The sequence below is a fragment of the Bos taurus genome, chromosome 5, assembly GCF_002263795.3.
Source record: "Bos taurus isolate L1 Dominette 01449 registration number 42190680 breed Hereford chromosome 5, ARS-UCD2.0, whole genome shotgun sequence".
Lineage (NCBI taxonomy): Eukaryota > Metazoa > Chordata > Mammalia > Artiodactyla > Bovidae > Bos > Bos taurus.
This window is the reverse complement of record NC_037332.1, coordinates 4,868,296-4,892,731: the sequence shown is the minus strand read 5'-3', so window position 1 is coordinate 4,892,731 and position 24,436 is coordinate 4,868,296. Positions and strand designations below refer to the sequence as shown.

Genomic DNA, 24,436 nt, shown 5'->3' with positions numbered 1-24,436 from the left:
ACCTCATGTGAAGACTTGACTCATTGGAAAAGACTCTGATGCTGGGAGGGATTGGGGGCAGGAGGAGAAGGGGACGACAGAGGATGAGATGGCTGGGTGGCATCACCGACTCGATGGGCATGAGTTTGAGTGAACTCCGGGAGTTGGTGATGGATAGGGAGGCCTGGCATGCTGCAATTCATGTGGACACAAAGAGTCAGACATGACTGAGTGACTGAACTCAACTGAACTGAACTGATATATATGTTTATAATATATAAAGAATTCTACCTATGTAAAGAATAAAGATGTTCAAACTAACATTATTAGGGAAATGCAAATCAAAACCATAATGACAGAACTTCACACCCCTTATGAACTAAAAAAACCCCAGAAAACAAGGGTTGGCAAAAATTTGGGGAAACTGAAACCCTGTGTATTGCTAGTAGGAATGGGAAATGTGTAGCCACTATGAGAAAGAGAATATCAGTTCTTCAAAATTAAACAGAATTTCTACCTGTTTTGGCAATTCCATTTATAGGTATATAATCAATAGAAGTGAAAGCAGGGTATTGAAGAGATATTTATTCACATACTTATGTCCACAGTAGCATTATCCACAATAGCCAAAAGGTGGAAGAAATTCAAGTGTCCATCGACACATGAATGGGTAAACGAAATATCACATATCCATAAAGTGAAATATTATTCAGCCTTTAAAAGGATGGAAATTCTGACACATGCTACAGCATGAACCCTGAAGACATGCTAAGTGAAATAAGACAATCTCAAAGAGAAACACTTCAGATTCTTATATGACATACCTGGAGTAGTCAAGGTTTCCAGACAGAAAAGCAAAATGGTAGTTGCCAGCAGCAAGAAGGGAATGGGGAGTTAGTGTTTAATTGGTGCAGTTTCAGTTGGGGAGGATGAAAATGTTCTGGAGATGAATAGTGGTAGTGATTGCACAACACTGTAAATGCATATAGAAATGTACATTAAAAAATGGTTAAAACCATAAATTTTGTATTATGTATTTTATAATTAAAGAAACCAATAAAATTTTTGAGTTTAAAAACAATCTAGAGCAAAACTACTAGGTTACAACAACAGTACGGACATGGGCAGGAGACAGTCAGAATTTGTGTGTTGTAGAATCTTTTTAATATTCGGGAGGAGGTTATAGATGTTGCTTAACTTTGGACTTTATAAATTATATACACTAAAATGTTGAGCATAACCAATGAAAAGAAAATGTATGATTTCCAAACGTGTCAAGGCAAAGTTCTAAGTAGAACGTACTATTATGATAGACTATATTATTGACTGGTTATTATTTATATCCTAGTAAAAACCATGGCAAAAATAGACATCAACTTTTAGAAAGAACAGAAGGATAAAATTTAGACTGGGGCTTTAAACTGTACCCCAAACACTATTCCTTCAAAAATGTTCACATATGAAGATATATACTGTAGGGACACAAATTATTCTCTATGCTTTATGTTTGAAATACAATTTTTAGAGATTAAGAATACAAAACCTATTAAACATTGTATTAAAATATTTTGTGATTATTCATTATCAGGAGGAAGGCCAATCTTCAAACTTGAAAGAAATAAAATTGATCACAAAGTGTGAAGGGTGAAAAATACATATATATCACTCTCCAATATTCTCAAATTCTAACTAAATTCACAAGATAAAAACTTTACCTTCAGCAAATACAATGCTAGTGTATTTCTACAAGAAAATAAACAAAGAGAAGAAGAAACTTAATGCAAAAGGTAAAGAAAATGAACAAGAAAGAAAAAAGTATGTCCAATCAAAATAAGGCTTTAAAATTAACATAAAAGGAAAGTTCCCTAAACTGCCCAGTCAGTCAGATGTGGTGAAAACAGAATAATTCTAATCTTTGCTTACTTTGGCACTGTCCTTCAATAGAGTACTTGCTATGTATCGTACACATAGAAAAAAAATCATTCTTTTCACAAGCCTGGAATTTTTCCTAAAAGACTAATCCAGAAGGAAGAAAAGACTTACATTTAGGAAGACAGTCTTTGCAATATTTACAATGTAAATTGGAAGCTCCCAATTGCCCTATAGTTACTCAATTAATTGTGCATTCCTTTTTAATGACAACCAAGAAGATGCCACAGTACCAAAGGAAAAGCTAATGAGATATTATAAAGAAATAGGGGGAAAGTGCAACAGAGAAGCAAGAACGTAAGAATGCAAAATCAGGTCTGGTCTAGGAAGAAGTGAATGAAACACCCTCCGGAGAGCAAAATTTAGGCTGGATACCAAAAAACTCAATAGCCATGATAAAAAATATTTCAAAAAGGCAAAATTAGTGTGAAAACATCCATAATAAAACTTCAAAATTTTAAGTAAAAACCGAATCTGTCCTCTCCCTTGCACTATCCTGAGCGTGGCACACGTGCCTCTCCCCAGTTCAAGCTTAAAAATCCTGGCTTTGTTTAAATCGATACGATTTTCATCAAGAGTACTTTTGCACTGATTTTTAAACTAAAAAAAAATACTGGATTAAACTATCATTTTCTCAAATGGAAAGCTCCCTTAAATCCTGCACCCCAGGCGAGGAGCTCTACTCACCCTAGTCCCAGCCCTGTGCAAAGCTTTGGTCACAAGTATGCGTTAGAGTGAGAGTGGTTTTCATTTCTTGAACGTGTAAACTTTACGTGTATTTTAAATCCAAACTCTTAAGTGCGGTTCCCCACAACCTTCAGCAGAGGAGAGGCCCAAACTCTGCGGCTGAGGGGGCGCGTCCTGACAGGGGTTGTCGGAGGTTTAGGCGACCGCCTTAGGGCCTCACCATGAAGCGCAAGTTAGCCCCTCGGGGCAAGACGTTGCCCCGGAGCTCATTGTGGAGGTTCACGTACTCATTGATAAACGTTACGTCCTCCTCGTCAGGCAAAAGATGACCTTTCAAACCGGAACCCAGCAGTAGCAGCCAGAACTCACACAGACACATCTTCCAAATGCCCGTCTGCGTCAAAGGAAACCATCGGGCGTACCACTCCACGGAGAAGGGCAGTGCCTCCATAGTCCACCTACCGCGGACAGGCCAGTGCGCACGCGCACGCTCGCCCCGGCGGCCCACCAGTCAACGGGGAGGGGCGGTGCAGGCGCGCTGGGCCCCGCCTCTCCGGGAGCCGAGGGAAAAGTATCAGCAAGAGGCAAAACAGGGAAAACCATCTGCAGAACTAACCGAAACAGACGGTTGAGTTAAGTGAGTGCAGGTTTTTCACTAAAGTAACGTTGGCAAATATCCAGAGTCGGTTTTTGACAGCAGATGATGTGTCATCCTTTATTAATGAGTCGGCTGCAGAGTAAATGTCAATTGCTGAGTAAGTAACCTGAGGAATTTCCGAATTCTTCCGATGAAAATTCAGTCGAAAAAAAGAAATTCTTGCTAGTTATGTTGGGATCTTAGTGCAAGACGCTCCTTTTATTTTCATCGTGGACAAAAGAATATCCTCTTCTAGACCAACTTCCTCATTGAGATTTTCACAATCTCAATGTTTTAATGATCCTTTGTGGGAAACTGCAGGATAAATGAGAAGAGTGGCAAGCTAGATTCAGTTCAGTTCAGTCGCTCAGTCGTGTCCGACTCTTTGCGACCCCATGAATGGCAGCACGCCAGGCTTCCCTGTCCATCACCAACTCCCGGAGTTCACTAGGGATCATTGAATTCTCATAAAGTTAAAATATTTTCATTTTTTTCTTTCGCCAGCATGTATAGACAGTCTGAAATATGAATATCATCTCTGATAAATTGTCCATGATAACAGTAGGTAACACTTTTTTTGTTGTTGTTTTCATTTGTTTCAGACAAAAATGGCTAGTGTCCCAGCAATTTTTTTTAGCTTCATATATTTTTTCAAGAAAACTTGCTTTGGAGAATGTAAGTTGTAGCCATTAAAAAAAATTGTTTTGGGGTACATATTTACATATCATATATTGTCCTGGATAGTGTTAAGAAGATATTCAAAATCATTAACATAGGGACAGAATTTTGCCACAAAGAAAGCATTGCAACTGCTTGACAAAAAAATATCTAAAAATGCATGTGCTTGAAAAAATTATCTATTGTAGGACTTTCCTGATGGTCCAGTGGTTAAGAATCCACCTTCCAATACAGGGGGCACAGGTTCAATCCCTGGGCAGGGAACTAAAATCCCACATGCCACCAGGTACCTAAAACCTGTGCTCTGCAACAAGAGAAAGTCCAAGCAAGACCCAACACAGTCAAAAAAAAAAAAAAATTGTGTACACAATAGAAAGCAGTAGAGCTCACAAGATGGTTTCATTCATGCCTTTTTTTTTTATTAAATATATATTACCAGGTAGTGTGTTAGGTGGGTGAGAAAGGCCAAAGAACAAGACACAAATCCTGCTTCCAAGTAGCTTACAGTCTGGAGAACTAGCAAACTGGGGCCTTTTATGCCATGGGATAAACACAAAGCCAAAGTGCTATGGCATTATGTGGGACAGCTAACCCCCTTTTTGATGACCAGGTAAGCCTGTGTGGGGAATGTGACATCAAGAAAGTGAAGCACACAAGATAAAGAGTGCTTTCTAAACAAAGGGAAAAACATACAATATCCCAGGAGATCAAAAAGGCTAAAAGTGTTTTAGTATGACCAGAGCATATTGTGGGGGTGAAGGCAGCAAGTACTGAAAGATGGAATTCCTTCATTATATTGGTACTGTTGTTAGACTAAGAAAATTGCTATATTAAAGCACAAGATATATAGAATAATGCAGTCTTAGATTAGGAAGAAGTTTTAGACTTTAGTCCCAATGTATTAGACATACTTTTGACACATCATTGATAGGGAGGTCACTATCTCTTAGGTAGCTCATTGCATTGCTGGACATCTTACTCATTGATTTAATAAGCATTTCTTTAGGATGTCTATGTGTCAGACCTACGCTAGGTGTTGGAGCTATAAATTCTCAACAAATGAGATGTGTAGTCTATCCACGTGAAGTTTTTAGTTAGAGGTTGTTCTTCAGTTGTCAAGTTGTGGCTGACTCTTTGCAACCCCATGGACTGCAGCACACTAGGCTTCCCTGTCCTTCACTGTCTCCCGGAGTTTGCTTAAACTTAGTTAAAGGTGATACAGACAAATCGTCAAATAACTGTAATACAGAGTGATAAATGCTATTTTAAAATTTATTTAAAAAATTATTTCAGAAACTATTTCATTTTTTTTCTATTGGGGTAAAAAATACATAACATAAAATTTAGCATTTTAACGATTTTTAGTGTAGAATTCGTGGCATTTATGTTCACAGTGTTGTTCACAGAATTATCAGGTGCAATTTTACATACTCAGAAAGTATCAACTCATTTAAATCATAAAAACCTTAAGAAACACATATTGTTATGTTTAAAAATTTTATTGAAGTATGCTAAGTAACTTCAGTCGTGTCCGACTCTGTGCGACCCCATAGACGGCAGCCCACCAGGCTCCCCCGTCCCTGGGATTCTCCAGGCAAGAACACTGGAGTGGGTTGCCATTGCCTTCTCCATTATTGAAGTATAGGTGATTTGTAATGTGTTTAATTTCTGCTATACAGCAAAGTGATTCAGTCATAAATATTCTTTTTCATATTCTATTCCATTATGGCTTATCACAGAATGTTGACTATAGTTCCCTGTGCTATGCAATAGGAACTTGTTTATCCGTCCTGTATATGTTTGCCTCTGCTAATCCCAGGCTCCCAGTCCTTTGCTCGTACACCTCCCTCACCCTTGGCAACCACAAATTTGTTATTGTATCAGGGAGTTTGGTTTTGTTTTGTAGATATTTTTGTTTCTGTAGTATTTTAGATTCCACATATAAGTAATATCATCTGACATTTGTCTCTCTGAAGTACTTCACTTATAGTTTGGTAATCTCTAGGTCCATTCATGTTGCTGTAAATGGCATTATTTCATTCTTTTAATGGTTGGGTAATATTCCATTCATACATATATTGCATACACACACACACACACACACACACACACACACACACCATCTTCCTTATCCATTCATCTGTTGATGGACAGTTAGATTGAATCCATGTCTTGGCTATTACAGATAGTGCCTCTGTGAACACAGGGGTGCATGTGTCTGCAAATTAAAGTTTTGTCTGGATATATGCCCAAGAGTGGGATTGTTGATCATACTGCAACTCAATTTTTAGTTTTCTGAGGAATCTACGTACTGTTTCCCATTGTAGCTGCACCAATACACATTCCCAGTGTAAGAGGGTTCCGTTTTCTCCACACCCTCTCCACCATTTATTAGTTATAGACTTAGTAATGATGGCCATTCCGACTGGTTCAAGATAGGTTAAAGGTACTAATGAGTGTGATTTTGTTTTCTGTATGAATGTTATTGGGAAGATATATGGTTTTTACCTTTGACTCTTTTTCTTACATTTCTTCACTTTTCTATCAGTCCTCATTTGATTGATCTTTCCTATAATTCAGAAATTCAAATGATGCTAATGGTGCATGAGAAGCATTACAAGAGAAAACCAAAAGGATGCTGCAAATAAAATCCAATGTTCAAGAGTGGAAAGATAGACTTTATTAAAATGTAAATAAAGGACAACTGAAAAAGAAACTTGCTACATAAAAATCAAGGGATTAAAAGCACTGATATGCCATTAAGACACGTTATCATTTGAGCTTCCCTGGTAGCTCAGTCGGTAAAGAATCTGCCTGTAGTGCAGGGAACCCAGGTTTGATCTCTGGGTCAGGAAGATCCCCTGGAGAAGGAAATGGCAACCCACTCCAATATTCTTGCCTGGGAAAACCCATGGACAGAGGAACCTGGTGGGCTGCAGTGCATGGGGTCGCAAAGAGTTGGGCATGACTGAGCGACTAACACTTTGGAAGAATCATTTAAAATGTCTAAGAAAATGAACAGCACCATTAGCAAAACGAATGAAGGAGATGAACAGGCAACTGACCACCAAAACCAAACAGACCAAAACACAACAAAAGTGCCAAAACTGTGTAGTAGAAATATTCACACTGCCATCTATTCCTGTCACATATTTGATATGGTGATCTGTATGCAACCAGATTCCAGCATGAATTTGGGTCTCAGGAAGTGTAACTTGCCTCTATCTAAAAGTCAAAGTCTTAAAATTGAGTTTAAACCTGGGAATATTGATATAAAAATTTGACTTCTAAACTGACATTAACTCCTGTATTCTGGAGCTTAATGTTTATTTAGCATGGTTGCATGTGTGCAACAACTCCTAGGAATCCTTCCACTGAAGGACAGCATTCCCCAAGACGGTCTTAATAACTCTCAAAATACATACGTGTCAATCTGAACATTGTTGTGAGAATGTTTAAATCTACTAGCAGTTCACGAATTGAAAATTAATAGCATCTACCTCACAGAATTCCTGAGAGGATTATATAAACTATTACATGTGAGTCGCTAAGTGCTTGGTACATTGTAAACAGTACTTAGCGTTAGTTACTACTATTATTAAATTAATACTGTTAATAAAAATATCTCATTTTCATTTTCACTTGTTATATGGACAAGGACTAAATTATATTTTTAACAGCATTTTACCAGACATAGTGTGCATTCTTAATACATATTTGTAGAATTATTCTTATGCTAGTCATGTGATAGCTATTCTTAGGATAGCTAGTGTGGTTTCACTAGCTACAAGGAGCAAATTCACTGTATGCAACTCCAGAGGGGTTCCTGCTGGTTTTTGACTAGGGGGAATGTCAAGTGGTCTTGCCTAGAAAATCCCATGGATGGAGGAGCCAGATGGGCTGCAGTCCATGGGGTCGCGAAGAGTCGGACACGACTGAGAGACTTCACTTTCACTTTTCACTTTCCTGCATTGGAGAAGGAAATGGCAACCCACTCCAGTGTTCTTGCCTGGAGAATCCCAGGGATGGGGGAGCCGGGTGGGCTGCCGTCTCTGGGGTCGCACAGAGTCGGACACGACTGAAGTGACTTAGCAGCAGCAGCAGCAATGAAGTGACTTAGCAGCAGCAGCAGCAATGTCAAGTGGTGTGGAGCTTTCTTGAGGGGAAAATGGGAGTTCCTCTGTGAGGGATGGTGATGGAATTTACTTGTTTCTTTCATGCCAGTATGTGAACTGAGGTGAATTTAATTAGAGATTGTTACCTAGTTTTAACCTAGCCAGCCATCACCAGATAATCATATGTCTTGCAAAAATAGCTGAGAAAATATTGCAGATCAGTTACAGTTGTAAAGATACAAGGGCAAGCACACACTGTTGATTGTTGGACTCATCTTCCTAGCCTAAATATCTCCTTAGCAGTTATTTTTATTTATTTATATGACTGCATTGGCATTAGTTGCAGCACGTGGGCTCAGTAGTTATGGCACATAGGCCCATATGCCCCTTAGCCTGTGGGGTCATAGTTCCCTGGCCAGGGATGGAACCCGCATGCCCTGCCTTGCAAGGTGGGTTCTTAACCACTGGACCACCAGGAAAGTCCTCTCTTTAGTAGTTTTTAAAAATTCACTTTTATGTCATCCTTTTCGGGTTCAATTTTTGTATATTTTAAAACACTGGATTGGATTAAAAGCTATAATACTCTATTGTAAAAACACACATGATACATATAATTAAATGATATACTCATACTTTTAGCTCAAGCTTAGGGGCATCAACTCCTGATTTGTAAGGGAATGTCCTGGGTTTATTGTGTTTTCCTATGTCCTAGGGACCCCCCTCAGTCCCAAGGAGAACCAGGAATATTAGTTACTCTACAATATTTTTAATAATAGGGATGCATAATCAAAAAATTACAGAGACTACTGTTTAAACCATCTTTTCACCATCCTTCAAGGGGTAACAATGGGATACAATAGGCCCAGTTAAGACTGATGAGTCTGATCACTTCTGGAAACTTCAAACATAGCCTAGTAGGACAAAACGATCCCCAGAATAATGCACTGTTCAAACCCTGAGTTAACTGCCCTCAGTAATTTGAAAAGACTGAGTACAGAGCTGTTTGTCTAGTAATTCCAAACTGCAAAATTGGAGGGTCACTTATGGTCACTATTAAGAGCAACATCTGCTCAGAGTAAAAGAATTAAAGTGATGCCAGGCCTTTTAAGATATCCTGTCAAGAGCCTATGGTTATGATCACAAGGAAAAGATATCTCAGTCCAGAATTTTCTCTTCTTGCTAATGAGGGGAAGCCCCACTGGTAAGGCAGAGGCACTTCACCTGCCCAACATTTACTCACAGCTTCAGCATAGATGGAAAGCTCTGCATGTAGAAATCCCATTATCTGAGAACTGCCATTACTTACAAGCTCCTGTAGCAGTGCTAAAGTAATACTCCCTGACAAATATTTTTTTTCAAATTCAGAGGGTATAATTCTGTAAAAATTCATTTTTAAGTGTGGCCGGTAGAATTTCAATTCATCTACCTAAGGAAACTTATATGTTCCTGGATAATTAAGGAGTCTAAAGGAGTAATAGAATAATTATATTAAAAATCAAAAGATATTTTAATTATTGAAAAAAGTTTAATTAAAAATCTACAAACAGAATAATAAAACAGAAAAGTATACTATGTATATATGTCAATTTACATTTAGCCTATTCAAACTGCAAGTGTAATTAATTATGAACTCAAATTTAAAAATGCAATAGTTAGGGAAATAGCAATAATTTATTTTACTAAAATGGTAATGACTATCCATACCATGTTGATGCTGAACAACGCTGTGATGGTTAATTTTATGTCTCAGTGTGGCTAGACTGTGGTGGCTGGTATTTGGTCAAACACTAGTCTAGATATTGTTGCAAAGGTGTTTTTTAGATGTGATTAACATTTACAGTCAGTTGACTTTAAGTAAAGCAGATTACCCTCTGCAGTGTGGGTGGGCTACATCCAACCAAAGGCAGACAGATTTTCCAAAGAAGACTGCAATGTAGATATTCTGCCTGATTTCCCAATGTCAGACTTAAGAAGGCAGCAGCAAGTCCTGAACCTCCATCCTGCCAGCAAGCCCTATAGATTTTGGACTTGCTAACCACCAAAATCATGTAAACCAATTCCTTAAATTTCTCCTCTATCTGTCTTTACCCATACCCTACTTCCTTACTTGTTGCTTCTGTTTCTCTGGAAAACCTTGAGTAACACAAGCAGATTTGAAATATAAAATCACTTGGCTTCTCTTTTAAGATCCCTTCACTATGTGGAAATTCCTAGATATTTGGCAGTATATACAGTGTAACTCTCAATCATGTTAAAATACATTTACATTTTACAATCATGTAAAAATACATTTACAGCATAAAAATATTATGTTTTTTAATATTACAGCTGAGGGAAATTGGTGGTTGCTTTAGTTGAGAAGTAAAAGATCTAGATCATTTATTTAGTACATAGAAGTCAACAATTTAACATAAGTGATTTAAAAAACTGAATTAGTTGAATAATCTGTTTTGTTTGTTTCTTTTTCTTCTTCTTTTTTTCTGTTTGTCTTCAGACCAAAAAAAAAAAAAAAAGCCAGAATGCACCAGTTCTTTGGTTTGTAGACATGTTGTTAATTACACTACAGATAATTTTGTACAGGACTTTAGAAGGTATACATGCATCCTGTTATGTATACAAGGTATATTTAAAAATAAAATCTCCTAAAAGAGATTAAAATTTCCTAACTCTACCTTTTTAAGTTTAACCGTTCTCATCAATTTCCCCAACTATTGACTATGACCATAATATAACATTACAGGCTATTTGAAACTTTCCTTAATAGCATTTTGTTTCTGAATAATGTTGAGGGAACTCTTAAAGAGAACTACTGGCATTTAAGGAAAATACCTAATATCTGAAATGTTTAATTCTTTAAGTGTACTCTAACTAAAATGACAATCTAGAATATTAGATAACAAGACTCTTGATACATGCAAAATAATTTTTATTTTTTTTTATTTTTTATTTTTTTTCAAAATAATTTTTAAATCACTTAAGTTTTGCTTTTTTTTTATTGCTACCCTTCTATATTATAGTACATCTTTTGAATTAAAAACACATCAAATTTAGATAACAGGTAAAGCATTTAGAAGCCTTAGTAATTAAACAGATAAGAGTTACATTTAACCATAATCTATTTCTTTATTGTCATGTTGGAGAATTTCTCTTGTACATCAAAGACAATTAAAATATTGTCAGAAGAACAGAAATTAGGTACAATGGATTACATGCTATCAGCTGACGTGTCCCTGATGGGTTCCAATTTGGATATCCTGTCAATAAAAACAACATTTAAGAGCTCAATTTAGTTTCAAGGAAAGGAAGTAATTGAATAAATACTGAAAGATTTTGATACGTACTTTGAGATTTATCACGTTCTTTATTACCTAAAATAGAAAAAAAAAAAGTATACATTAAACTCATTCATTTGCTTTTCTGGCTTTCTGAATAAGATAGTCAACTCAGAAAATTTAGCTTGGTTTTTTAATTTAAGAAAACTGAAGCTTCCTCTGAAAATCCCATAGTACTTAAAAATCTGTATGATGCTCCCTGCCAAAGATGTCATGTCAACAAATATTTCAAGAACATCTCACATATTGAAGGCAAAAGGCCTGAAACAGACAAAACTATATACAGTACTGAACTTTATTTTTGACACTGCCATATCCATTTAAAGTCCCTGAAAAATACCATATTTCCTTCATATTGAAGATTTGGATATGAGGATTCTGCAGTTTCTTATGAGTTTATTTCATTTATTTTTATTCATTTATTCACGTTTCTGTGTCTATTATGTATTAACCATGATTCTAGGCTTTGGAAATAATGGTTATTAGAAAAAAGTAAAGGTCTTTTCCTTATAGAAGCATCAGGGGAGAAAGTCTATCATCAACTTTAAAATGGAATAAATGAATATAGGAGATTAAAATATACCATCAGAGAAAGTGATTAGTATGATAAAAAGGGTCAAGAGATAGAAAATAATGAGGAACTTAGTTATGGTCATAGCTAAAATTTATTGAGAGCCTACTTTATTTTGGGAAGATCCCCTGGAGGAGGGCATGGCAATCTACTCCAGTGTTCTTCCCTGGAGAATCCCATGGACAGAGCAGCCTGACTGGCCACAGTCCAGAGGGTCACAAAGAATTGGACACGACTGAAGGAATTTAGCATGCATGTGCTTTATTTTGGTCCCAAATCACTCTGTATGGTTTATCATATTTAATCCTCTTAGTCACCTCCTGTGTTAAGCCATCTGATTCCAAGGCCTATTCATTTAACCATTATGCTGTATATCTGCCCCTCAAAAAGGAAGTAAAAAAGATAGAAGTTGACTTTCTATAGAAATGATGAATAAAAATCAAGTCATAGGACTTAATAAGTGGAACACAACAGATATAGTAGTGTTAAAAATAGAATGTTATTAAAACTTGGATAAAACAAAAGTTTGCAAATCCCCTCAAAACCTGAGTATCATAAAACATTTATTTTTATTTTTTTTGTGTGTGTCTTCCCCTTTATTTATTTATTTTATTTCTAATTTTATTTTATTTTTAAACTTTACATAATTGTATTAGTTTTGCCAAATATCAAAATGAATCTGCCACCGGTATACATGTGTTCCCCATCCTGAACCCTCCTCCCTCCTCCCTCCCCATACCATCCCTCTGGGTTGTCCCAGTGCTCTAGCCCCAAGCATCCAGTATCGTGCATCGAACCTGGACTGTCATCTCGTTTCATACATGATATTTTACATGTTTCAATGCCATTCTCCTAAATCATCCCACCCTCTCCCTCTCCCATAGAGTCCAAAACACTGTTCTATACATCAGTGTCTCTTTTGCTGTCTCGTACACAGGGTTATTGTTACCATCTTTCTACATTCCATATATATGCGTTAGTATACTGTATTGGTGTTTTTCCTTCTGGCTTACTTCACTCTGTATAATAGGCTCCAGGTTCATCCACCTCATTAGAACTGATTCAAATGTATTCTTTTTAATGGCTGAGTAATACTCCATTGTGTATATGTACCACCGCTTTCTTATCCATTCATCTGCTGATGGACATCTAGGTTGCTTCCATGTCCTGGCTATTATAAACAGTGCTGCGATGAACACTGGGGTACACGTGTCTCTTTCCCTTCTGGTTTCCTCAGTGTGTATGCCCAGCAGTGGGATTGCTGGATCATAAGGCAGTTCTATTTCCAGTTTTTTAAGGAATCTCCGCACTCTTCTCCATAGTGGCTGTACTAGTTTGCATTCCCACCAACAGTGTAAGAGGGTTCCCTTTGCTCCACACCCTCTCCAGCATTTATTATTTGTAGACTTTTGGATCGCAGCCATTCTGACTGGTGTGAAATGGTACCTCATAGTGGTTTTGATTTGCATTTCTCTGATAATGAGTGATGTTGAGCATCTTTTCATGTGTTTGTTAGCCATCTGTATGTCTTCTGTGGAGAAATGTCTATTTAGTTCTTTGGCCCATTTTTTGATTGGGTCATTTATTTTTCTGGAATTGAGCTGTAGGAGTTGCTTGTATAGTTTTGAGATTAGTTGTTTGTCAGTTGCTTCATTTGCTATTATTTTCTCCCATTCTGAAGGCTGTCTTTTCACCTTGCTAATAGTTTCCTTTGATGTGCAGAAGCTTTTCAGGTTAATTAGGTCCCATTTGTTTATTTTTGCTTTTATTTCCAATATTCTGGGAGGTGGGTCATAGAGGATCCTGCTGGGATGTATGTCAGAGAGTGTTTTGCCTATGTTCTCCTCTAGGAGTTTTATAGTTTCTGGTCTTACATTTAGATCTTTAATCCATTTTGAGTTTATTTTTGTGTATGGTGTTAGAAAGGGTTCTAGTTTCATTCTTTTACAAGTGGTTGACCAGATTTCCCAGCACCACTTGTTAAAGAGATTGTCTTTAATCCATTGTATATTCTTGCCTCCTTTGTCAAAGATAAGGTGTCCATATGTGCGTGGATTTATCTCTGGGCTTTCTATTTTGTTCCATTGATCTATATTTCTGTCTTTGTGCCAGTACCATACTGTCTTGATAACTGTGGCTTTGTAGTAGAGCCTGAAGTCAGGTAGGTTGATTCCTTCAGTTCCATTCTTCTTTCTCAAGATCGCTTTGGCTATTCGAGGTCTTTTGTATTTCCATACAAATTGTGAAATTATTTGTTCTAGCTCTGTGAAGAATACTGTTGGTAGCTTGATAGGGATTGCATTGAATCTATAAATTGCTTTGGCTAGTATACTCATTTTCACTATATTGATTCTTCCAATCCATGAACATGGTATATTTCTCCATCTATTAGTGTCCTCTTTCATAAAACATTTAAAGAAGTTAGTAAACATCTGTAAACACACACACACCACAACAAAATAGTTTTACAGAAATTTCCCCCAAACATTCAAAAAATAAATAATGAGAATCTTACACAAACTGCAACCAAAATATTAACAGAAGTATCGTTCCCAACTTTTAACTTCTTTTATGAGGTTACTACAAACTTGAAGTCCAAATCATATGAGGATATATGGAGATGGGAAATTATAGGCCAGTCATAAGTCTGAAATTAAATCCAAAAACTATAAGTAAAATGTTAACAAGAATTTAGCCTTCTATAAGGGAAACTTGGGAGCTCCCTGAAAGCTCAGTTGGTAAAGAATCTGCTTGCAATGCAGGAGACCCTGGTTCTATTCTTGGGTTGGGAAGATCCACTGGAGAAGGGATAGGTTACCCACTCCAGTGTTCTTGGGCTTCCCTTGTGGCTCAGCTGGTAATCTGCCTGCAATGAGGGAGACCTGGGTTCGATCCTGGGGTTGGGATGATCCCCTGGAGAAGGGAAAGGCTACCCACTCCAGTATTCTGGCCTAGAGAATTCCATGGACTGTATAGTCCATGGGGTCACAAAGAATCGGACACAACTGAGCAACTTTCACTTTCAAGGGAAACATCATGACTAAGTTGGATTTATCGTTGGAATGAAAGCATAGTTTATAATTGGATTCCTGACCTATCACTTAACTCCCAGAATCTCTATGAAACATAAATTTCACTAGTTAAGTTGTATTTATTAACAGATACACAGCTTTTTGTCTGTCAATCACAGTTGAAAAAAGGTTTAAAAATAACAAAAAGAGAATAAACAAAATGGAAACAGGTTACAAAATATGATAAAAGATCAGATCAGATCAGTCGCTCAGTCATGTCCGACTCTTTGTGACCCCATGAATCGCAGCACGCCAGGCCTCCCTGTCCATCACCAACTCCCAGAGTTCACTGAGACTCACGTCCATCGAGTCAGTGATGCCATCCAGCCATCTCATCCTCTGTCGTCCCCTTTAAATTTTAAAAAAACATATACCTACCTCTTTACAATAACTTGGAAATATTAGTAAAATGGGTCAATTAAAACATAACATTATCCAAAGAGGAATTTGAAGCACATGTAATTTTTCTTTAAGTTACATAATATTATGTCCAAAACAGTTTCCAAAAAGAAAATAAATCATTTGATGTAGTTTATAACATTAAGATATTAAAGGAAAAACATTTGGGATCATTTCAAGAGATGCAGAGAAAAAATATCTGGTAAAATTTAGCATTTATTCAAGATAAAAGCTCACAGTAAAATGAGAAAAATAAAAACTTTTATGATCTGAAATGAGGACTAATTAAAACAATCTCAAATAAATATGCCCCCTGGAGAAGAAAATGGCAACTCACTACAATATTCTTGCCTGAAGAGTTCCATGGACAGAGGAGCCTTTTGGGCTATAGTCCATGGGGTCGCAAGGAATTGGACAAGACTGAGCAACTGACAAATAGCTCTGAAAAGAAGAGAAGCGAAAAGCAAAGGAGAAAAGGAAAGATATAAACTTCTGAATTCAGAGTTCCAAAGAATAGCAAGAAGAGATAAGAAAGCCTTCTTCAGCAATCAATGCAAAGAAATAGAGGAAAACAAGAGAATGGGAAAGATTAGGGATCTCTTCAAGAAAATCAGAGATACCAAAGGAACATTTCATGCAAAGATAAGCTCGATAAAGGACAGAAATGGTATGGACCTAACAGAAGCAGAAGATATTAAGAAGAGATGGCAAGAATACACAGAAGAACTGTACAAAAAAGATCTTCACAACCCAGATAATCATGATGGTGTGATGACTGACCTAGAGCCAGACATCCTGGAATGTGAAGTCAAGTGGGCCTTAGAAAGCATCACTACGAACAAAGCTAGTGGAGGTGATATGGACAATCACAATTCTTATGAGTTTGTTTATTTCATTTATGTTTATTTCATTTATTTTTATTCATTTATTCATGCTTGTGTGTTTATTATGTATTAAGCATGATTCTAGGCTTTGGATATAATGGTTATTAGGAAAAAGTAAAGTTCTTTTCCTTATAGAAGCATCAGGGGAGAAACTCTATCATCAACTTTAAAATGGAATAAATGAATATAGGAGATTAAAATATACCATCAGAGAAAGTGATTAGTATGATAAAAAGGGTCAAGAGATAGAAAATAATGAGGAACTTAGTTATGGTCACAGCTAAAATTTATTGAGAGCCTACTTTATTTTGGGAAGATCCTCTGGAGGAGGGCATGGCAACCTGGAATTCCAGTTGAGCTATTCCAAATCCTGAAAGATGATGCTGTGAAAGTGCTGCACTCAATATATGCCAGCAAATTTGGAAAACTCAGCAGTGGCCACAGGACTGGAAAAGGTCAGTTTTCATTCCAATCCCAAAGAAAGGCAATGCCAAAGATGCTCAAACTACCACACAATTGCACTCATCTCACACGCTAGTAAAGTAATGCTCAAAATTCTCCAAGCCAGGCTTCAGCAATATGTGAACCATGAACTTCCTAATGTTCAAGCTGGTTTTAGAACAGGCAGAGGAACCAGAGATCAAATTGCCAACATCCGCTGGATCGTGGAAAAAGCAAGAGAGTTCCAGGAAAACATCTATTTCTGCTTTCTTGACTATGCCAAAGCCTTTGCCTGTGTGGATCACAATCAACTGTGGAGAATTCTGAAAGAGATGGGAATACCAGAACACCTGATCTGCCTCTTGATAAATCTGTATGCAGGTCAGGAAGCAACAGTTCAAACTGGGCATGGAACAACAGACTGGTTCCAAATAGGAAAAGGAATACGTCAAGGCTGTATATTGTCACCCTGTTTATTTAACTTATATGCAGAGTACATCTTGAGAAACGCTGGACTGGAAGAAACACAAGCTGGAATCAAGATTGCCGGGAGAAATATCAATAACTTCAGATATGCACATGACACCACCCTTATGGCAGAAAGTGAAGAGGAACTCAAAAGCCTCTTGATGAAAGTGAAAGAGGAGAGTGAAAAAGTTGGCTTAAAGCTCAACATTCAGAAAACGAAGATCATGGCATGTGGTCCCACCACTTCATGGGAAATAGATGGGGAAATGGTGGAAACAGTGTCAGACTTTATTTTTCAGGGCTCCAAAATCACTACAGATGGTTACTGCAGCCATGAAATTAAAAGACCCTTACTCCTTGGAAGGAAAGTTATGACTAACCTAGATAGCATATTCAAAAGCAGAGACATTACATTGCCAACAAAGGTTCGTCTAGTCAAGGCTATGGTTTTTCCTGTGGTCATGTATGGATGTGAGAGTTGGACTGTGAAGAAGGCTGAGCGCTGAAGAATTGATGCTTTTGAACTGTGGTGTTGGAGAAGACTCTTGAGAGTCCCTTGGACTGCAAGGAGATCCAACCAGTCCATTCTGAAGGAGATCAGCCCTGGGATTTCTTTGGAAGGAAAGATACTAAAGCTGAAACTCCAGTACTTTGGCCACCTCATGTGAAGAGTTGACTCATTGGAAAAGACTCTGATGCTGGGAGGGATTGAGGGCAGGAGGAGAAGGGGATGACAGAGGATGAGATGGCTGGATGGCATTACTGACTCGATGGATGTGAGTCTCAGTGAACTCCGGGAGTTGGTGATGGACAGGGAGGCCTGGCGTGCTGCGATTCATGGGGTTGCAAAGAGTCGGACATGACTAAGCGACTGATCTGATCTGACTGATCTGAGCGACTGACCCTTTCACCTTTTCATCAAAGCAAATATTCATAATTTAAACATTGTTTTTAAAGTGTGGTATAAGAGAATGGTGCTACTGTTACAGCTTATGTGCGACAATGCACTGGAGAATTAACTGTTAATATTGTTACAGCATATAACTTATGTAAAGATTAGAAGAACAAAGCTTGCATTTTTTACAGATAACATGATTGTCATTATGGAAAATCCTAGAGAACCAACTTATTTGAAATAATAATGAGATTCAGTAAGATTCCTGGATAGTACAGTAATATTAAAAAATAATTTATATTTCTATGAATCAGCAAAAAATCAATTAGGAAATATAACTTAAAAATCAATCACCATGATGTGAGAGCCAGACATCCTGGAATGTGAAGTCAAGTGGGCTTTAATAGCATCACTACAAACACAGCTACTGGAGATGATAGAATTGCAGTTGAGCTATTTCAAATCCTAAAAGATGATGCTGTGAAAGTGCTGCACTCAATATGTCAGTAAATTTGGAAAACTCAGCAGTGGCCACAGGACTGGAAAGGGTCAGTTTTCATTCCCTAAGAAAAGCAATGCCAAATGAATGGTCAAACTACCACACAACTGTACTCATCTCACACGCTAGTAAAATAATGCTCAAAATTCTCCAATCCAGGCTTCAACAGAACGTGAACTATGAATTTCCAGATGTTCAAGCTGGATTTAGAAAAGACAGAGGAACCAGAGATCAAATTGCCAACATCTGCTGGATCACTGAAAAAGCAAGAGAGTTCCATAAAAACATTTATTTCTGCTTTATTGACTATGCCAAAGCCTTTGACTGTGTGGATCACAACAAACTGTGGAAAATTCTTCAAGAGATGGGAATACTAGACCACCTGACCTGCCTCTTGAGAAATCTGTATGCAGGTCAGGAAACAACAGTTAGAACTGGACATGGAACAACAGACTGGTTCCAAATAGGAAAAGAAGTACGTCAAGACTATATATTGTCACCCTGCTTATTTAACATATATGCAGAGTACATCATGAGAAACGCCAGGCTGGAGGAAGCACAAGCTGGAATCAAGATTGCCAGGAGAAATATCAATAACCTCAGATATGCAGATGACACCACCCTTACAGCAGAAAGCAAAGAAGAACTAAAGAGCCTCTTGATGAAAGTCAAAGAGGAAGAGTGCAAAGTTGGCTTAAAGCTCAACATTCAGAAAACTAAGATCATGGTATTCAGTCCCATCACTTCATGGCAAATAGATGGGGAAATAGTGGAAACAGTGGCAGACTTTATTTTGGAGGGCTCCAACATTATTGCAAATGTTGACAGTAGCAATGAAATTAAAAGATGCTTACACCTTGGAAGGAAAGTTATGATCAACCTAGACAGCACATTAAAAAGCAGAGACATCACTTTTCCAACAAAGGTCCATCTAGTCAAGGCTATGGTTTTTCCAGTAGTCATGTATGGATGTGAGAGTTGGACTATAAAGAAAGCTGAGCACCGAAGAATTGATGCTTTTGAACTGTGGTGTTTGAGAAGACTCTTGAGAGTCCCATGGACTGCAAGGAGATCCAACCAATCCATCCTAAAGGAGATCAGTCCTGGGTGCTCATTGGAAGGACTGATGTTGAAGCTGAAACTCCAGTACTTTGGCCACCTCATGCGAAGAGCTGACTCATTTGAAAAGACCCTGATGCTGGGAAGGACTGTAGATGAGGGGAGAGGGGAGAGCAGAGGATGAGATGGTTGGATGGCATCACTCACTCAATGGACATGAATTTGAGTAAGCTCCGGGAATTGGTGATGGACAGGGAGGCCTGGTGCGCTGCAGTCCATGGGGTCCCAAAGAGTTGGACATGATGGAGCGACTGAACTGAACTAAACTTAAAAATTCCATTTATAATATAAACACATATAGAACACCAAGCAATCTAATTTGGGATGTAAGACCTTACTGAGACAATTTCAAAGTATAAAAGATATAAATGAAAGTGAAAGTTGCTCAGTCATGTCTGACTTTTTGTGACCCCATGGACTGTAGACCATCAGACTTCTCTGTCCAAAAATTCTCCAGGCAAGAATACTGGAGTGGGTTGCCATTCTCTTCTTCAGGCCATCTTCCTGACCCAGGGATTAAACCCAGGTCTCCTGCATTGCAGGCAGAATTTTTTATGTGTGAGCCACTAGGGAAGCCTAAAAAAGATATATAAAAAGACCCAAGTAAACAGTCTTTATTAATTGAAAAGTTCAACACTGTAAAGTTACTTCTTTCAATTTATCTATAAACTCAAAGTAACTCCATTCAGAATTTCAAGGTCGTCTGTAGAATTGATAAGCTTATCCTAACATTAATTTCCAAGAGCAAAGGGCCAGGAATAGGCAAATGATTTTTGAACAATTTGGAAATGGAATGAATTGGGGGAATAGCTCCTACCGAGTCTTAAAGCTTATTTATTGTAGACTTGGCAGTTTTTAAGGTGCTATCTTGGAGACCCACAGAATACAGCTGTCTAAATCTCCAGGATGAAATCATGTGTGATGGACAAAATCTCTCATCAAGCATAAAATATAAATAAAATTATCTTTTACTATTCTTATTTTATTATTATTAGGAAAACTATGTGTAAGAGCATGAGACCTTTGCAAAAGGAAAAAAGACCGAAAGGTTCAGATTTCAGAACAGAAGATCCATAAAGAGGAGGGTTGATGTTACGAAGGATGCTCTTTTCTTAGGGCCATTTGTTGATTCTGGGCCCAGGCCTAGGGCTGAAAATCGGCTTTGTCCAGGAAGAAGTCACTTCTTGGTAAACAGAGAAACCAGCAGAGCATTTATTGTCCTTAAAGAACTAGAGAGATAAAATTGGAGAATTGAGTCGTTCAAGATCCAGGTGGGAGGTAGAGGTGGAGGAAATAAGCCCAAGACATGCCCATTTTGTAACTTTGAAACTGTGAGAGGTAAGGGGCTAAAAACCTAGGCTAAATGCCTTTGGAAATCATAGTAGATATTTCAGTAATTTCTGTGTGTTAAAGCAATGGAAAAACAGTGGGGGGAAAAAAGCAGTAAGAATTGGAATTCAAAAACCACTAGGTAAAGGCAACAGAGCTGTCTCCCACTGCAAAGCCTTGGAAGTCTCTATTCTTGGAACAGAGCAAACAGAGGCAGACCACGCCTTAGGTAAATTCTAAACCAGCTTTGACCAAGTTGTGTTTGGATTAAGAGGAACCACCCTAACTCTATCTGTTCAGTAGAGGAAAAGATAGAACTCTCCTTTTTTTGTTTCATACCATATTATTAGGTATTTAACTTATTAGGCACATCAAGTGTTTCCACAATCTACTGCTGTGGGACAAACTTCCAAAACTTAATGGCTTAAAATGGTTAACAACTTACTATTATTTCTCACAATTACCTGGGTTAGCAGATTCTACTAGGGAATTTCTCTCCTATATTTAGTGTCATCAGGGTTCAAGGATGTGGCTACATTTAGCTATTGCTCACATTTGCGGCTGAAACAGAAGGATGCCCTCTCCTCATCCAAGGCCTGACCTGTTCAGTGGGAAAGCATGGATTTTTAGATATGCTGGATAGCTTTCAAAAGAGCAAAAGCCAAAGCTGCCAGTTTTCTTAAAGGTGTGGCCCAGAAGTGGCACAACATCAAGTCCTTATTCAAGGAGAGGAGAAATAGTCTGGGCTTCTTGATGGGAGGAGTGGTGTGCATCGACAGCAGGGAGGAATCACTTACGGTCATATTTAGGGACATCAAGAAACAGAGCATGTTACCAAAACGAAGAGAAAAAACAATCTTGAAACTAGAAAGAGACTCACAGGTGATCTGGATGCTAGGGTTTTTAAATAGGGAATTTGTGTGTGTAATAATGGAGCTGACTGTGCCAAAAGGGGACTAACCAAAGATACGGTAGAAGAGAAAGGCAAGAGCCAGATCACACTTGGGTTTGTTGGCCTCAATGCATAGAATCTGATTTTCCTTAGTTGCAAAAAAGAAGCAATTGAAGAATTTTAAGAAAAGTGATTTTATCTGATATTTTCTTTTGTTTTCTGTCCCTCGCCCCCCGCCCCGGCCCAGGGGGCAGTGAACCACCTTGGAATAGAGTAGGAAGAGAAGTGGGGAGGCTGCACTAGTTCAGGCAAGAAATGGCAGTAATCTGGATCCTGGTAAGGAAGAGAAAGTGAAAGAAAAAGACGGTATCACTTTATCTTTGAATGTTGTAGACTAGAAAACTTAGCAGTTTACAAATATGAACCACTTTGAATGAAATCTCATTTTAGAGAGACCATGCTTTCAATGTAGTCCTATTTTTTTTCCTTTTAAATTGGAGTATAGTTGCTTTCCTAGCATCAGTCTTTTCCAATGGGTCAGCTCTTTGCATGAGGTGGCCAAAGTATTACAGGTTCAGCTTCAGTTCTTCCAGTGAATATTTAGGGTTGATTTCCTTTAGAATTGAATGGTTTGCTCCTGCAGTCCAAGAGACTCTCAAGAATCTTCTCCATTGTTGTGCAGAAGCTTTTAATTTTAATTAAGTCCCATTTGTTTATTTTTCCTTTTATTTCCAATATTCTGGGAGGTGGGTCATAGAGGATCCTGCTGTGATTTATGTCAGAGAGTGTTTTGCCTATGTTCTCCTCTAAGAGTTTTATAGTTTCTGGTCTTACATTTAGATCTTTAATCCATTTTGAGTTTATTTTTGTGTATAGTGTTAGAAAGTGTTCTAGTTTCATTCTTTTACAAGTGGCTGACCAGTTTTCCCAGCACCACTTGTTAAAGAGATTGTCTTTTCTCCATTGTATATTCTTGCCTCCTTTGTCAAAGATAAGGTGTCCATACTTGCATGGATTTATCTCTGGGCTTTCTATTTTGTTCCATTGATCTATATTTCTGTCTTTGTGCCAGTACCATACTGTCTTGATGACTGTGGCTTTGTAGTAGAGCCTGAAGTCAGGTAGGTTTATTCCTCCAGTTCCATTCTTCTTTCTCAAGATTGCTTTGGCTATTTGAGGTCTTTTGTATTTCCATACAAACTGTGAAATTATTTGTTCTAGCTCTGTGAAAAATGCCATTGGTAAAATTAAAAGCTTCTGCACAAGAAAGGAAACTATAAGCAAGGTGAAAAGGCAGCCTTAAGAATGGGAGAAAATAATAGCAAATGAAGCAACTGACAGAGGACTAATCTCAAAAACATATAAGCAACTCCTGCAGCCCAATTCCAGAAAAATAAATGACCCAATCAAAAAATGGGCCAAAGAACTAAACAGACATTTCTCCAAAGAAGACATACAGATGAAACACATGAAAAGATGCTCAACATCACTCATTATCAGAGAAATGCAAATCAAAACCACAATGAGGTACCATTTCACACCAGTCAGAATGGCTGCGATCCAAAAGTCTACAAGCAATAAATGCTGGAGAGAATGTAGAGAACAGGGAACCCTCTTACACTTTTGGTGGGAATGCAAATTAGTACAGCCACTATGGAGAACAGTGTGGAGATTCCTTAAAAAACTGGAAATAGAACTGCCTTATGACCCAGCAATCCCACTGCTGGGCATACACTTGAGGAAACCAGAAGGGAAAGAGACACGTGTACCCCAGTGTTCATCGCAGCACTGTTTATAATAGCCAGGACATGGAAGCAACCTAGATGTCCATCAGCAGATGAATGGATAAGAAAGGTGTGGTACATATACACAATGGAGTATTACTCAGCCATTAAAAAGAATACATTTGAATCAGTTCTAATGAGGTGGATGAAACTGGAGCCTATTATACAGAGTGAAGTAAGCCAGAAAGAAAAACACCAATACAGTATACTAATGCATATATATTGAATTTAGAAAGATGGTAACAATAACCCTGTATACGAGACAGCAAGAGACATTGTTGTATAGAACAGTTTTTTGGACTCTGTGGGAGAGGGAGAGGGTGGGATGATTTGGGAGAATGGCATTGAAACATGTAAAATATCATATATGAAACGAGTCGCCAGTCCAGGTTCGATGCATGATACTGGATGCTTGGGGCTGGTGCATTGAGACGACCCAGAGGGATGGGATGGGGAGGGAGGAGGGAGGAGGGTTCAGGATGGGGAACACATGTATACCTGTGGTGGATTCATTTTGATATATGGCAAAACCAATACAATATTGTAAAGTTAAAAAATAAAATAAAATTTAAAAAAATAATAAAAAAAAATAAAAAGAATACATTTGAATCAGTTCTAATGAGGTGGATAAAACTGGAGCCTATTATACAGAGTGAAGTAAGCCAGAAAGAAAAACACCAATACAGTATACTAATGCATATATATGGAATTTAGAAAGATGGTAATG

General features: G+C 37.8%; 2 protein-coding genes across 2 annotated transcripts in view; both read right to left on the bottom strand.

Annotated features, from left to right (window-relative positions):
• GLIPR1L2 (GLIPR1 like 2) overlaps positions 1-3,145 on the bottom strand; it is a 47,119-nt gene extending 43,974 nt beyond the window's left edge. The window contains exon 1 of the mRNA XM_003586037.6: positions 2,816-3,145. Within this exon, the coding sequence (XP_003586085.4) occupies positions 2,816-3,046 (231 nt within the window). The 5' untranslated portion in view covers positions 3,047-3,145. The remainder of the gene's footprint in view (positions 1-2,815) is intronic.
• A 7,978-nt stretch (positions 3,146-11,123) lies between these two features.
• GLIPR1L1 (GLIPR1 like 1) overlaps positions 11,124-24,436 on the bottom strand; it is a 42,203-nt gene continuing 28,890 nt past the window's right edge. Inside the window, 2 exon segments of the mRNA NM_001076357.2 lie at positions 11,124-11,279; positions 11,367-11,393. Of these exon segments, the coding sequence (NP_001069825.1) occupies positions 11,191-11,279; positions 11,367-11,393 (116 nt within the window). The 3' untranslated portion in view covers positions 11,124-11,190.